At 35.9% G+C, this 16,103-nt stretch overlaps 1 protein-coding gene across 2 annotated transcripts in view; it reads left to right on the top strand.

The window, feature by feature from the left end:
- RELN (reelin) overlaps positions 1 to 16,103 on the top strand; it is a 489,518-nt gene that overhangs the window by 234,814 nt on the left and 238,601 nt on the right. For both annotated transcript variants that reach the window (XM_034666797.1, XM_034666804.1), the window contains exons 7-8: positions 8,059 to 8,155; positions 13,278 to 13,329. In XM_034666797.1, coding sequence (XP_034522688.1) covers positions 8,059 to 8,155; positions 13,278 to 13,329 — 149 coding nt within the window. The remainder of the gene's footprint in view (positions 1 to 8,058; positions 8,156 to 13,277; positions 13,330 to 16,103) is intronic.

Here is a 16,103-nt window from a genome sequence, read left to right on the forward strand (position 1 = left end):
ATTTGTCAGATTCTTATGTTCCGTTTTTCAGTTTGGGAAAAAGGAAAGGAAGGGGGAAGTTTTCTTAGATTAAGGAAATATTCAGTATTACTTAAACTATTAGGCGGAGAAGCAATTCATTTCTAACCCTTAGCCTGCGAGGTCACATTCCTTTTTAAATTGAAAAACAAAAGTCTGTTTAACTGGATTATTTAAAACTCCTTCTTCCCACCAATCTCTGAAGAATATGCTGCCTAACTTTACAAAGCCCATCATTTTCCTGGGAAAATTCAATCATTAGGCCACAGTTTAATGTTAGGAACAAACAGCACCTTTTTAAAAAAAAATTATTGAGGCATAATTGATATACAATATTATATTAGTTTCCAGTGTACAACATAGGGATTGGACAATTCTACATATTACTCAGTGCTCACCATGGTAAGTGTAGTTACCATCTGTCACCGTACAACATTACAACAATATTATTGACTACATTTCCTATGCTGTACTTTTCATTTCTATGACTTATTTTATAACTGCCCCCCCCTTTTCTTTGCACTGAGAGCCTGAAAAAATTGCACTACTCATCATCCAGCAAATTGAACCTCACTCAGTTACTACTCAACAAAATTAAGTTGTTAGATGAAGAGGCATGCTGAGGAAGAAAGGATAGGANTTAAGAACTTGTAGAACTTTTTCATAAGGGAAGGGTAGGATTGTAGACAACTGATAGTCTTCACAGAGTGCACCCCCTGGGGTTAAGTACCTAATTCTACTCAACAAAATTAAGTTGTTAGATGAAGAGGCATGCTGAGGAAGAAAGGATAGGACTTTAAGAGCACTTAGGTATTGTTTTAAATCCTGGGGTGATCCAGAAATTACTTTTCTTCGCATTTGGGTGTTTGTTTACATCTGTAGGTTTTCACCACTCACCTTCTCTTTCTGTCGTGGATCACTCTGTCTTCTGGGAAGCCATGAGCACTAGTTGCTCTTTGTACTGTCTGGTCTCCACCGAGATCATTGTTTCATGATGAAATTGTGGTGTCTTTTCCTTTCTGGTAATGGCATTCATACGCATAGTATTATAATGCTTAACTTTATAGAAAAATTATAAGGAAGTCATGTTATAGATTCACCATTAGGAGAGTCACCTTGATGAGCAACACCGATTTTTAGGAACAGAAATGAACCCACTGTCAAGAATCATGGAAAAGGAAGAGGAGATAGGCTCAGACTGCTACACACTGAAAGGTCATGATGATGGTTAGAGCTCTCCAGAAACCAGACTAAAGGTAACATGATTGATTGTTCCCTCGAGATCCATTTTTGGACCTTTTCACTTTTCACTTTGTAATATCCTTCCCTCTCTCCTGACTCCCATGCACTCCTATGATTTCAACCATATACCTTAAACTGTCGTATCAGTGATGACCTCCTTTCTCTGAAGTTCAGGTACATATAGCCATTGTCAGCTGGTCATCTTCAGTTATGGGCAGAACCAGAGAGCATTCAGTTTCTAAGCGCTGTAATTCTCTAGGGTTGTGCTGCCCAATATGGCAGCCACTAGTCACATACAGCTGTTGAGCACTTGAAATGTGGCTAGTCTGGATTGAGATGTGCTGTAAGTATAAAATACACCCTGCAATTTGAAGACTTAGTATGAAAAAAGAATGTAAGCTATGTCATTAATAATTTTCCATTAATTACATGTTAAAATATAATTAGAAGATATTTATATTAAATAAAATATTGTTAAAACTAATTTTATTTGTTCCTTTTTACTTTTATTTTTTCAAGATTTTATTTATTTATTTTAGAGAGAGAGAGAGAGAGCATGTGTGAGCTGTAGGAGGGGCAGGGGGAGAGGGAGGGAGAGAATCTCAAGCAGACTCCACACTGAGTGCGGGGCCCAGTGCGGGGCTTGATCTCATGACCCTAATGTCATGACCTGAGCCAAATCAAGAGTCGGATGCTTTACCAACTGTGCCATGCAGGCACTCCCCTTTTTACTTTTAAATGTAGCCATTAGAAAGTTGAAAATTATAAATATGACTTACATTACATTTCTACTGAATAGGAATACTCTAGAATGTGCCCATTTTTCTCCATCTCTACCTTATTTCAATGCACTGTCATGTCTTGTGTTATGTCAGTAGTCCTGTTTTTTTCTACTTCTAATCCATCATTTGCTAGAATAATTTTACTAAAAGTTGGATTTGTATCATGACTTTGGAAATAGAATGAGAGTTTGAATCCCAGTTCTATAATTTATAAGGTGGACAATTATTTAATATTTCTAAATCTCAGTTTTAACATCCTCCCCATGGGGATTAAAAATGGAGGGAGGAAGTCTTATATGAATTCGTTGAGTCATTGTTTGTAGAACTAGTAGCATAGCACCCATCACTTTGTAAATGGTGCACGAGTCCTTTCATGAACTGGTTCCTACTTTCCAGCCCCATCCTTTGCCACTCTTCTGAATGTACCAGTATGGTTCCAGTCATACTAACTCCCTAAAGAGCAGTTCTACTTCTGTGTCATAATCTCTGTGTGCTTTGTGCCCTGTCACACTCTCGCCTTTATTCTTTGCTTGAATAACTCCTGGTACTCATTCAGGACCAGATCTGGGACCACCTCCTTTGGGAACTTTCCCTTCCGTCCTCAGTCTGAATTAGGTATCATCACAACCAGTACACACTCCTGTTAATAAGGAGTGAGGAGCTATGGAAAATGGGATGGGTGTTGGAATTAGCTTGCCCAGGGACAAATTTCAACTCTGTCACCTTCGCTGGGTGACTTGAGCAAATGTTTGACTTCTCTGAAGCTCAGTTTTCTTATTAGTAAAATGAGGACACCGACAACTGTCTTGTAGAGAGGCTGAGAGATTTACATGGGCTTTAGAATATCTGGCACATAAAAGAAGGCCATAAATATCTATCGTTGCATTGGCACCCTATATAGAAAGTGTGTGCTTGTTCCCCTGCTTTTTTCTTCTGTATTGTATACGCCTGGAAGAAAATGATACTGTTTTATTGGTCTTTGTACCATTAAAGCTCACCGTAGTGCCTGTAGGTCCTTAACACAAGTTTGTTAATTATAAGAATGAATTAATGAATGATGAATGAATAAATAACACATTGGCAGCTAAGAGGATGTTGGATTTGACCACCCAGAGGGATGGGCATTCAGGATAAATTATAATAATTTCTCAGACTGTGAGAAATTCAAGCGAAGGACATTTAAAAGATGTTGGCAGAAAGTTGATGGATTTGTTCCATCAGTCCTTGTTGAAGCCATTGTTCTTCCAGGTAGCAGCAACCCCGTGAGTAATTCTAAATACATGGTAATTCTAAATCTTTAAGTTCAACAGGGTACCAATGCCTTTATGAATTTTATTTTCAGTTTCTGGATCTATAGCACAATGGAGGAAAAAAAGGTCTGGAAGGGTTGTTGAGCCAAATAGGGAGAAGGGCTGTTATGTGTTTGTTTTTTTCTTGTGTTTGCTGGTTGTTTAACTCCTGTTATCTTACGAAATCAAAGTGGTTCTGCAAACACATCACGCATCCGTTGTCCAGCCACTGGTTCCCTAATGCCAGACTGTAGGCCATCTATGGTAGAATCACCTTTAAACAATATACAGACTTCTAGGTTGCACCTGAATCCCATTTCATAAAAGCTGTGGGGAAGAGGGTGTATTACTTTTCTGATATACAGTTGATTTAAAGACTGCTGATCAATATTTGTAGATAGAATGATGATTGCTATGGGAATTCAAACATCAAGCCTCAGACTTCATATCAACAACAATGCTTTTATTATTAATTAATTAATTTGTGTATCTTATATTTTTAAAAATTGAAGTATAGTTGACATTAGTTTCTGGTGTACAACATAGTTGTTCAACATTTATAGACACTATAAAATGCATCACCATGATGAGTATAGTTACTGTCTGTCACCATATAAAGTTATTGCAGTAGTATTGACTATACTCCCTATGCTGTATCTTATATACCTGTGACATATTTATTTTATAATTAGGAGTTTGTACCTTTCAATTCCCTTCACTTATATCCTTCCTCCCCCACCCCACGGCAACCACCAGCTCTCTGTATTTATGAATCTCTTTCTGTTTGTTTGTTTCTATTTATTTTAGATTCTACGTGGAAGTGAAATTATATGGTATCTGTCTTTCTCTGTCTTACCACAGTACCCTCTAGGTCCATCTACGTGGTCACAAATGGCTAGATTTCATTCTTTTTTTTATGGCTGGGTAATATTTCTGTGTGTGTGTGTGTGTGTGTGTGTGTGTGTGTGTGTGTGTATCACGAATCTTCCTTATCCATTTATCTATTGATAGCTACTTAGATTGCTTCCACATCTTTGCCATTCTAAATAATGCTGCAGTACACACAGTGGTGCATTTATCTTTATGAGTTAATATTTTTGGGGTTTTGGGCAAATATCCAGAAGTAGAATTACTAGTGTGTGTCATATTTCTTTTTTAAATTTTTTGAGAAACCTCCATACTGTTTTCCATGGAGATTGAACCAATTTACATTCCCACCCACAGTGCACAGTGGTTCTCTTTTCTCCGCATCCTCACAAACAGTTGTTATTTCTTGTCTTTTTGATTAGCCATTCTGGCAGATGTGAGGGTAATATCTCTTTTTGGTTTTGATTTGCATTTCCCTGATGATCAGTGATATTGAGCATCTTTTCATACATCTGTTGGCCCTCTCTATGTCTTTGGAAAAATGTCTGTTCATATCCACTGCCCATTTTTAATTGGGTTACTTAGGTTTTTGGTGTTGAGTTGTATGAATTCTTTATTTATTTTGAGTATTTGCCCCTTATCAGATATATCATTTGCAAAGATCTTCTATTCAATAGGTTGCCCTTTAGTTTTGTTGATCGTTTCTTTTGCTATGAAAAAGCTTTTTAGTTTGATGTAGTCCAGTAGTTTATTTTTGCTTTTGTTGCCCTTGCCTAAGGAGACAGATTCAAAAAAATATTGTTAAGACACATGTCCAAGAGTTTACTGCCTATGTTTTCTCTTAGGAGTTTTATGATTTCAGGTCTCACATTTAGGTCTTTAATCAGTTTTAAGTTTATTTTTGTATATGATGTAAGAAAGTGACCCAGTTTTATTCTTTTGCATGTAGCTGACCAGTTTTCCCAGCACCATTTGTTGAAAAGACTGTGTTTTCCCCATTGTGTATTATTGCCTCCTTTGTCACAGATTAATTGACTATATAAGTATGGATTTATTTCTGGACCTTCTGTTCTGTTCTATTGATCTGTGTATCTGTTTCCGTGCTAGTATCATATCGTTTTGATTAGTATAACTTCGATGTACATCTTGAAATTTGAAATTGTGTTACCTCCATCTTTGTTCTTCCTCAACAATGCTTTGGCTATTTGGAGTCTTTTGTGATTCCATATAAATTTTAGGATTACTTGTTCTAATTCTGTGAAAAATACTATTGGTATTTTGATAGGGATTGCACTGAATCTATAGATTATTTGGTTAGTACTTACATTTTAACAATATTTTTCCAGTTCGTGAGCACAGTATATCTTCCCATTTATTTGTGTCATCTTCAACTTCTTTCATAAATATTTTCTAGTTTTCAGAGTTCAGGTCTCTCACCTCCTTGGTTAAACTTATTACTAGGTAATATTTTATTCTTTTTGATGTAATTGTAAATGGGTTTATTTTATTTTATTCTTTTTGATACAATTATAAATAGAATTATTTTCTTAATTCTCTTTCCGCTAGTTTGTTATTAGTGTATAGAAATAACAACGAATCTCTGCATATTATTTGTATCCTGCAACTTTACTGAATTAATTTATTGATTCTAATATTTTTTTGGTAGAGTCTTAAGGGTTTTCTGTATGTAGTATCATGTTATCTGTGAAGGATGACAGTTTTACTTCTTCCTTACCAATTTGGATGCCTTTTCCTTTTCTTGTCTGATGACTGTCGTTAGGATTCCTAGTATTATGTTGAATAAAAGTGGCAAGAATGGGCATCTTTGCCTTGTTTTTGATCTTAGAGGAACATATTCCAGCTTTTCACCAACAATGAAGATTTTAGTTTACAGTCACTGGAGGAAAATGGCAGATAGCCATTGTGAGGGTTGAACATATTTAAATTTTTTCTCTGTCAAAGTTGATGTTTCTCTCAAGCCATTTCACAATGACTTGGAGGCCAATTAATCCTCATCTATCACTAAGAACCCCACTAAGAACCCCACTAAAATTTTTGTGCTACTTCTCTACTTTATCACAATCACATTCCTTGAAAACATTAATGTACAATCTAAAGATAGAGAAACAGTAATAAGAGGTTCATGTAATAGGTTCTCTGTGTGGGGGAAGAAAAAAAAGCTTAGTACACCAGTTCTGGATGAAAATGGTGGAAATCTGTAATAATAATAATGATGATGATAATAAAGATAACTAACACACTAACACATCATGTTAGCTATGTGCAGGTCCTATTCTAAGACCTCGAGCCTTAATAATAGTACTGTTTTTGAAGTTGTCTTATCTTCCTTCATTCATTCAACAAATATTTGTGGAATACAACATGTCAGGCATAGAACAGTGATCCGTGTATCACCTTTATGAAGCTACTGTTATATATCTTCTAATGTCACAGATTTTTTTTAGAATTTTTGCTCGTAGTAATCAAGAGAAGATTTAAATCTCCCACTAAGATTTGTGATGCTATGAGACACTAGCATTTTACATTTCGTATCAAAAATTGTTCTCTGTTTATTCTAAAAAAAAATCAAAGGTTCTTGACATTATTGATCTGCTTATGGGAACACAGCTCAAAAGAGTAATACCAATCACATAATCCATGCAGTTCACATGAAGGAAATGCTTACATTTATTTGCCAAATTTTTACGTATTTCCTGTGCTTCTGCTTCTTGGTTTTATGGGATACCTAGTATCTTTTCACACTTTTGTCTTCTTCCTCCTTAAATGGGAATTTCTACTCCCTCTTTCTCTGAAATTAGCAAACAGTTGAAAGGGTGAAATACAGTGATCTCCAAAACAAAGGGCATGCTGCCCTTTCCACAATGTTTGGCACCTAGAATGTGAAAGTCTGAAAATGTCCTTTCTGCCTGAAATATAGCTTTCATGTAGTTTGAGGTTCATACATGTTAGGTATGTAATGATTGTGGGTTGAGACATCATCATGCAGAGCATTGTGTTACTGTAAATATGGAAAGTCAAATCCAGAATTTTCATGCCTTCAATTTCTACTAACATGAATAAATTTATTTTTGAGATTCTGTCCTAAGTTTGTATTGACTGCTTCATTTTACAATAATAAAAAAGCAGCTAATTAAATTATTTGCAAGGTTGATGTGTCAATTCAGTATCCAAAATCTGCTTGATTTAGAATTTGTATTTCATATTAATATGTACATTAAATATAATCTGATTCCATTATTTTTAGCATGGTATATTTTATAGATATTCGGATTTATTTGAGGACAGTAATTTTAAACATTTATGCATATAACAACTCAAAAGAAAATTAGAATTGATAAAACATCTTTTGTTTTCAGAGATAACAAGTTTTAGTTCATTATCTAAGTGTAAATTACTTTGCTTATCGTTAATATTTGCAAACATCCTTGTATTGGATATGGTACATATTATATGTAATTACCAGTAAAAATACCATCTGCCATTATTAAGTGCCTACTAGGAGATTGATTCTGTACTCTGTGTTTCATGCACTACCATGTTTAATCCTCATGTGAGATTTAGGACAGTATTATTATCCTCATTTTCAGGTGAGAAAACCAAAACTTTGGGAGATTAAATAACTTGCCCACCACTGCAAATGACCGAAAGAACTGAGAGTTAAGGTCAAGCCTTCCTGGGTTCATGTTTCATAAACATGTCACAATACAAAAAAAGTATAACCTTCCTCAAATTGTTGATTTGAACCGAATAACAGTAACTCACATCTTTCCTTACCTGAGCAATAAACCAGTTTGTGCTACTTAGTTCTCAGACTGGGGGTGCATTCTCTGTTCTCACAGGGTTGAATGTAACAACTGTGAGACTGGAGAACAGTGTGGTGCAATTATGCACGGCAATGCTGTCACCTTCTGTGAGCCATATGGTCCGAGAGAATTGGTAAGTACATGCTATTTATGTACATTATTCCAAATACACTGTCTCTATGGAGCTTTTTGCCAACAAAAGGTTCTTTTATGCTCTTATAAGTCATATGAAAATGTGCAGTATTATTTATATTATGAGTCCTATTATATATATATCTCAAAATAGGGAGCATTGGTTTTATAGTTTATTTTCAAATGTAAAAATAAAAATTCACTAATAAAATGGGCAGCATCAGTGCATACACATGGTGCATCATTAGGATTAGATGGCTTTAAAAAATATGGGTACGACATACATGTGACATAGATGACATGCATATATATGTATATCATATTTAAATAAGCTTTATGGCTTTCTAAATCTTGTATAAAGATTTACTTTAAACCGTCTTTGCAAGCCAAAAATATTAAATGAGCAACTTTATCACATTATTTTAAAACTTTTTGTCCCAACCACAAAGGAACTTGACTGAATTTTTTTTTAAAGTAAAAGTGCACTGAATAAACTAGTTTTGAACAAATTTTGGTTTATGCCAAATTGTTTAGGAGCAGGTTACTTTACCTTAATTTAGACTGATTAGACTTTGCCTGCCAAAGGGAAGTTCTTGGATCATACGTAAAATGAAACATGAGCGTCCTAAATTGAAAGCAATGAAACCAGTAGCCATCAGCATGCGGCTAATGAGCCTTTTGTTGTTCCTTGGTTCTGGCAGAAAGACTACGTTTCACATTCTTGAACAAGGATATAAAAGCAATTGTTATACTCCTGGCTCAATTCATTTGTGAGAAATGCTCTACTCAACAACATCTCTTATGCTTTGCTTTTCTGATTTTCAGCCCGAGCTTTAGGGCTTCTTTTTTCTCCCACATCTTCCTAATCATGGGGCTTTTAGGTAACAGGTTGCATTTTTCACCCCTACATCACACACTGTGTTTCAAATTCATTAACTTTAAAAGTGGCCAAAAGTCTGGCTTCCACAATACAAAGGGGAGAAAAACTAGCGAGGCAATTAGAAGAAGATTTAGTTATCAAAGTGAAAGTCAATTAATTTTTATAACATGGTTCTTATTTTATGCTGCTTGAATACCCCTTTCATGGCAATGGATACATTTAATTTATTAAGGATACAAGCTGCAGAACATTGATAAATTGAAGAGTTTTTAGCTGAAATTAGAACACAAACAGAATTAATTGGATGCAAATTAAAATAATAGGTGCTCATAATTCAAGTCTCACAAGGTGTTATGATATTCCTGCAGACAAATGTGACTCTGGTAGTGAAGATCTTCTTGAAAAAATAGATTTCCTTGTGCATTTTAAATAATGTACCATGACTTAATTAATTATCTATAAACCTTAAAACAAAATAAAATTTTACTGTAGTTTATTGAGCTTATGCCTTTTTTAGAATGTTCTCCCATTCGGTATTATTTCTGGAGATGCTTGGCAAGTTCTTTTGTTCTACTGATAAATAAAAAATAAACATATCTAAGAATAATGCCAGAATTCGTATTTCTACAGTTTCTAAACTAAAAACTGAAGTGTCTAGTTTATTCGACCCATGTGTATTTTAATCCTGTTTTCACTATTTCTCAGTTTATTTAACATTAGAGTTAATATACCCAAAGGGCTAGTTTTGAATTTTATTATATAATTAATGTGAGATTAGCCTTTCAAGTAAAAAAGATAATACTCAAAATAATTTTCTTCATCCAAGAAAGAAAAAAAAAGACATATGTAGATTTATATTCCCATCATAAGTACAAAGGATTGTGTTGTGGACTCCAAGGGAATAGGGTGAAGATACATTAATAAAAACAGGATGACATCCACATTTTACACAGTGGCAGCTTCTAATTTTCAATAATTTTTATACTCTATTGGTGTCCCAGAAGCAAAAATATATATTGTACCAAGTTGTGTTTACAGAAGACAGATCAACCAAATGAAAACAAAGGAATTCAGTTGTCAGTTAACATGCTATTATGTTTACTAAAATTCAGATATTTGCCTGGCACTCAGGACTGAATACAGTCAAAACTGTTGTGCGTGAGAACTGATGAAAGGTATCAGCCCCCAGACATCATTTTTTAACAAATTTGCCTTCTTTTTCATAAATTCAGTTCTTACTGAAGTTGTGAAACAAAGGACCACAGACAAAGAACCTTGGTAGGCTAATGTGATATCTTCTATAAGGCCAGAAAGAGCATCTCCATTTTGTGAATTCAGTCATATGGCATTTTATTTCAATAAAAGCCAGAGTCGGTAAGAGGCATCTGCTGTCACATAGGCACACCAGGCATTCATGTCCCCACTGATGCTGTGGCTACAGCCCTCACACATTTTATTTAACTCCGTGAGGTCCCCATATTTCGGGTGGTGATTCCCCAACTTTATTCATTTTGCTGGTGAAGTGAAGGTCACGAGGAATTAACTTATCCACTCCTTTAAGAGAAAATGTGCTCTCTCCGAGCATGAAACATGTTGGTTATGTGACCCCCTGTTTTTTTTTGAAAGAAATTACTTATTGTATTATTTTCATATATTTGGAAATGCATTTTAGTTGCAGGGAGGAGTTTGGGCTAAAACAGGATCAAATCCTTCCCAAAATTTGCAGGGAAGATGTGCAGAATGAATCACCTCAGCCTGTAGCGAACTCGTATTCATTTTGTGATCCTACTAATTTTCTATGATTTGGGGTCTATTTTATAACTTAAGACCACTGAGATTTGGTAGGAGAAAGGCTCTGTCAGACATTCATAGTCACTGTATTATTTATCCAAAGCCTTGTAGGAGACGCTTTTCCTTTTCAGAATGTCCGATGTAAAGACTTAATAACTTTGCAAACTAGAATTACATATGTGAATCCAAGGATAAGAAATAATTTATAATCCCCAAATGTAAACATAGGTTAACAGATTTTATAGGTAATGCTTCCTGTTACTTTTTTCTCTTCATCTTTCCTATTCCTTGGAGCCAACACTTTTACTAATGATAATGAGCTAAGTGGGTATAGGTAGAGAAATGAAAGATAGCCATTCTATCAGTCCTTAGCTTCCCTGGTGGAGGAGGAAAAAAATGTAGAATCAATGACTAATCTAGGTCCAGGGTCAGTCACTCTCGGTTAGCACATGTAATTTGAAATTTGGCAATATTCCAAGCACTGTACTGTTTGCTGGTCGTGGTCACGTCTGTGGAACTTCATTATGCAGGCGACACTGTGTCATTTATTACACCAGCAGGATAAGCATCTCAGACTCTCTAGTATATTTCATGCACCAGCCTTAGCAATAACCACGGTGCTTTTAGCTTACGTAGGATACCATTGTTTCAAAGAACTTATATTCAGGAGTGTTTCATGATTCACCTGGGAATCTACTCAGTTGTATAAAATCAGAGGTGGAAAGAGCATTCATTCAATTTGTGTGAAAACTTTAAAAATTTTCTTGTACCTCTTTGGACTGTAAGATTAAATTATCTAAGTGGAAAAACCATGAGGACAAACACTTGAACCTACTCTAAAAATTGGGGGGGGGGCAGATTCCTTGTAAAGGAATCTTGAAAAAGAACTAGTATCCTAGTTATTTAAAGAAAATTCTGTTGGTGCATTTTTCTCTAATGGCTCTGGTTGAGGGGAAGAGAACAGGAAACAGAACTCTGGGCATGGTGGGCCAGTTTTCTTTTAGCAGATAATCTGTGATAATGAGGGATTTAAATTAAACAGAAAATTTGCTCTGACGCCCTGACATCAGTGATTTTTGCTACAGTTAAAATCAATTAGGAGCTGATATCTATGCTGATAATCTAATAATTTATAAAATGTCTCTCTTGCCTTCCCCTCTTTTACCTTTCCTGCTTCCTCATGGACTTTAAAGTCACATATTTAAAGCGTACATTCAGTCATCTTTCCATATTACATATTTAAAGCGTACATTCAGTCATCTTTCCATATTATGTTGTAGAAATGGGAAGCACACATCCGATCTTTGGATGCTCACAGCTCAACTGAATTCTGGCAAAACAAGAGACTTGCTCACTCCTCTTTCCACTAGTTCCCACAGTGATTCATAAACTGGATATCTCCTGACCCTACCACAGTTGTGGACTCCATCGCATGGGGTTCAAAAAGGTGCAGGGATAAATTTAAGGATGATAATATGACATAAGAAGCAGAAGCAAGACAGCTTACTGGTTTTGCCGTGGTGAAAACATAGTTGTACCCTTTGTAATTTATAGGTGCAGTCATGGGAGGCATCCCATTCATTAGCTTACGGGGTCAGGAACCCCACAAGAGAGAGTCACTGAAAATGCGAACCCTAATCCTCATCTCATTTGAACTGGTATGGGTCAATGTCACGGCTCCACGGAATAAACAAATAATTTTTTAAAATTTAAATTTATTTAAAATTAAATCAGGTACCATTTCTCTTTTAGAAGGGGGAAAATTATTTAAGTGTGCTTCTTCATGAGATTAAAGGAAAGTAATAGAAATGTATTAGAAGGACATTTCTAGGCCCATAGTTTGATTACTTTTTTTGGAGAGGTAACAATTTTGTTGTGAAATAATCCACATACTCTACAATTCATTCATTTAAATTATAGAATTGAAGGCTTTTAGTTTATTCACAAAATTATGCAATCATTACCACAATCAATTTTAGAACATTTTATCGTCCCCTGACAAAATCCTATACCCTTCAGCTGTTGTTATTTCTATTTACTTTTCAAAATAATCTTATTCTCCTCATTTCCTCTTAATTTACCTCCAGGTTTTTGTTTGGGAACCTTTTTATGGCCTTTGCTTTGGGCTCTAGATCTGTTGGTGTAGGATGGAGGGGACTTTGAGGGGTGAGTGGAGGGGACTGTGTTAAGTGCCCTCACAAGATTACCTGACAGATCACACTGAAAACGGTTTTCAGCAGGACCCTGAGAGTCTAAGTCAGGATCTCACAGCATTATTCCCCACAGGACACCATGAAATGTATCTATGTTCAGACATAGTGATGAAAATAAGCCAACCACTGGATAAATATAACCTCTGTTTATGGCTCCTTTCTTTCCTCTTTTCAATCCCCTTTCCTCTTTCTCCTCCTGTCTTTCTGCCTGGTCTTATTTGATATATTCCTTTTTCTAGATTACCACAAGCCTTAATACAACAACAGCCTCTGTCCTCCAATTTTCCATTGGTAAGTGTTTTTAGCAATTATAACAATTTAACTTGGAAGTGTTTGTTTTAATCATAGTCTGTCATCTGGATCATGGTGCCAAATGCTTTTAGATTTAGAGAAGAGTCCGTCTTAACGTTGCTGTAAATAGTTTAAAATGTTTTTTAAATGAAATTAAAAATCGGAAATGCTGCGTTCTGTTCTCACTTCTCTCCAGCAGGGAGTGGTATTTAAGAATGATACAGATAATTCAAACCTTTTAAAGTGATTTACATATGGATTTTGAATTATTGGGATTATACTGTTAGAGCAGAATTAACCTGACTGGTTGTGTTTTGCTCAGATTAAGATGGAAATCTGTTAAATTTCCTGCACCTTGACTGGCTGGTAGTGATAGAGATAATTATTGTGGCCTGAGAGAAACCAATTAGGGCTTCATGTTTGACATCAATAATCCATGTTTAATTCAGACATGGATAATTTTAAAATGACTGTATCTGGCAATATTTCTTTTAAGTGAGCTAAAAATTCCTACCCAAAGCATTCAGTAAAATAAAATACCTTTGGATCAAGCGTGTACAGCTTTGCTGTCTATATTACCTTCCGTTCTCATCTCCAAAGGATATGTTAGTAAATAACACAGACAAGTTTCCAATAGGAATGTTCTAGGTAAAGAAAGATACTGACCTCTCAGTGGGGGCCAGCCTTATTGATCTCGGCCCTGTAGCATGGAGAGCTCCTCCCAGCCTCTGCCTGTGAAGTTGCTGGCAGCTGTGGCTTGGGGACAGGGGAGGGACAGCTTCCTTCAGTCCCACCCCCCACCCCCAACCCCATCACCCACTTGTCTTTGGAGAACCACCATAAGCAAAAGGACTGTTTCCCGCAGTAGCTTCCGAGTCCTGATCACCAAGTGGCCTTCTCCCGGTCAGGAGCTCACTGTGCTTGATTGTGCCGGAGAGCAGAAGAGTAGTTTTCTTCAAGCTATGCGGTTGTCACCCTCTCATCCGTGTGCCTCCCTGAAGTTTCTGTAGGCCTCACGCAAAACTGCCTGATTACAGTTTGAGTTGTTTTCTTCTCACTTCGATAGCAGGACTACAACAATTTACTGACTCTTCAGGAGTCCATATGTGGTCATAAGGAAAGCGTTAGCAAAAACAAGATAATGAGTCTTTCTTAGGAAGGTTTTCTTTGATCTGTTAGCAAGTGTATCCTAAATGTTCTGTAATGAGCATGTAAGACTTTTATAATCAGAAACAAGTGAAGTTCATTTTTTGGAAGTTGTGGTGCTATAAAAACAATTCTTTTAAAAACTCTAGCATGACAGGCAAGTAACCAGAACCAATGTGTTTAAACTTACTATGCTGTTAATATTAAAGAATGTGCTGAAAATGTTTTCCTGTTTATCTCTATTCCAAGTATTTATTCTAAACTTCTTTGTTAGGGCAATGAACATTAATTTCAGATATTATTTCCTACCAAGTAAAGAATACAAGAGAATCCTCTTTAAAATATATGCTTCACAATTCTACTAGTGTTTGAATTTTGTTCAAGGTAGGTAGGGATTTTATTCCAGCACTAATGAAATTATCCTACCTTAAAGGGGACCAAAAAAAAACCCACTCTATTTTTTTAATAGTAAGGAATATACTGTGGAGCTGGCAGGGATTAATTTCCTCTCCTTTTAATATCACCCTACCATGAGCAACAGAGATGATGATAAAGGGCTGGAAAGGGGAGCTACTCAGAGGATGCAGGGTCTGGTGCCCAAGATCCCAAAGCCAGAACAAGCACCATGACCAGGGGCTTGGGACTAGACCCAAACATATGACTTAGTAAGAGCCCTTGACTTCACTGCAAACCAAAGACTGTTGCCTACCAGGCCAGAGAGCTGCTTGTATTATTTAAAGCATGGATTTGAATCCTAGGTTAGAGTAACAGAATCAGGAAGTTGGAAGAGATAAGTAGATGGATAGATGACAGATAGTTAAAAATATCTCAAGTTTTTAACTAAAACAATACTTAGAAATCTTTTTTGAGTGGCAGTTTTAGAATCAAAAGAGAAATTTTAACATGTCATTGGAAATGAAACAAAATATTTATTTTAATTTTATTTTTTAAAAACATTTTGAAATTTAAATTCAATTAATTACCACATAATGTGTTATTGGTTTCAGAGGTACAGGTCTGTGATTCATCAGTCTTATATAATACCTAGTGCTCATTACAACACATACCCTCCCCAATGTCCTCCACCCAGTTACCCCATCCCCCACCTCCCTCCCGTCTGGCAACTCTCAGTTTGTTTCCTGTGGTTAAGAGTCTCTTATGGTTTGTCTCCCTCTCTGGTTTCATCAGAAACAAAATATTTAGTGAAGAATTATAACTTATTGCTTAGGATTTCACTGGGGAATTTGCTTACTGCATTTTGAGAATAAAAATCTTGGGAACTAAGAAGGATTAGGGTGGCCAGGAAACAATGTAGTGGCAAACCATTAGCTGTATGGCCTATGGGGGTAAATGGTCAATACAGTAGGATGGACACAACTTTTCAGAAATGGTTTTGTGTAACTCATTATGAGTGCTTGGGTAGCATCATTCTTTTTATATGGATGGTGTGGGGGCTAGACGAGGGCACACACAGATTCCAGAGATGTTGTAATCGTGTGATTTCATCCTGAGCTTTATAAGTACCACGATAACCAAATACCAAAAAAGCAAATGCAGAGTTAAGTAGCAGCCAGTGCATTTATACTCAGTTCAAAAATTATATTGCCTGTGTTATAAAAAAAAAAAAA

This window comes from Ailuropoda melanoleuca, chromosome 1 (genome assembly GCF_002007445.2).
Source record: "Ailuropoda melanoleuca isolate Jingjing chromosome 1, ASM200744v2, whole genome shotgun sequence".
Classification (NCBI taxonomy): domain Eukaryota; kingdom Metazoa; phylum Chordata; class Mammalia; order Carnivora; family Ursidae; genus Ailuropoda; species Ailuropoda melanoleuca.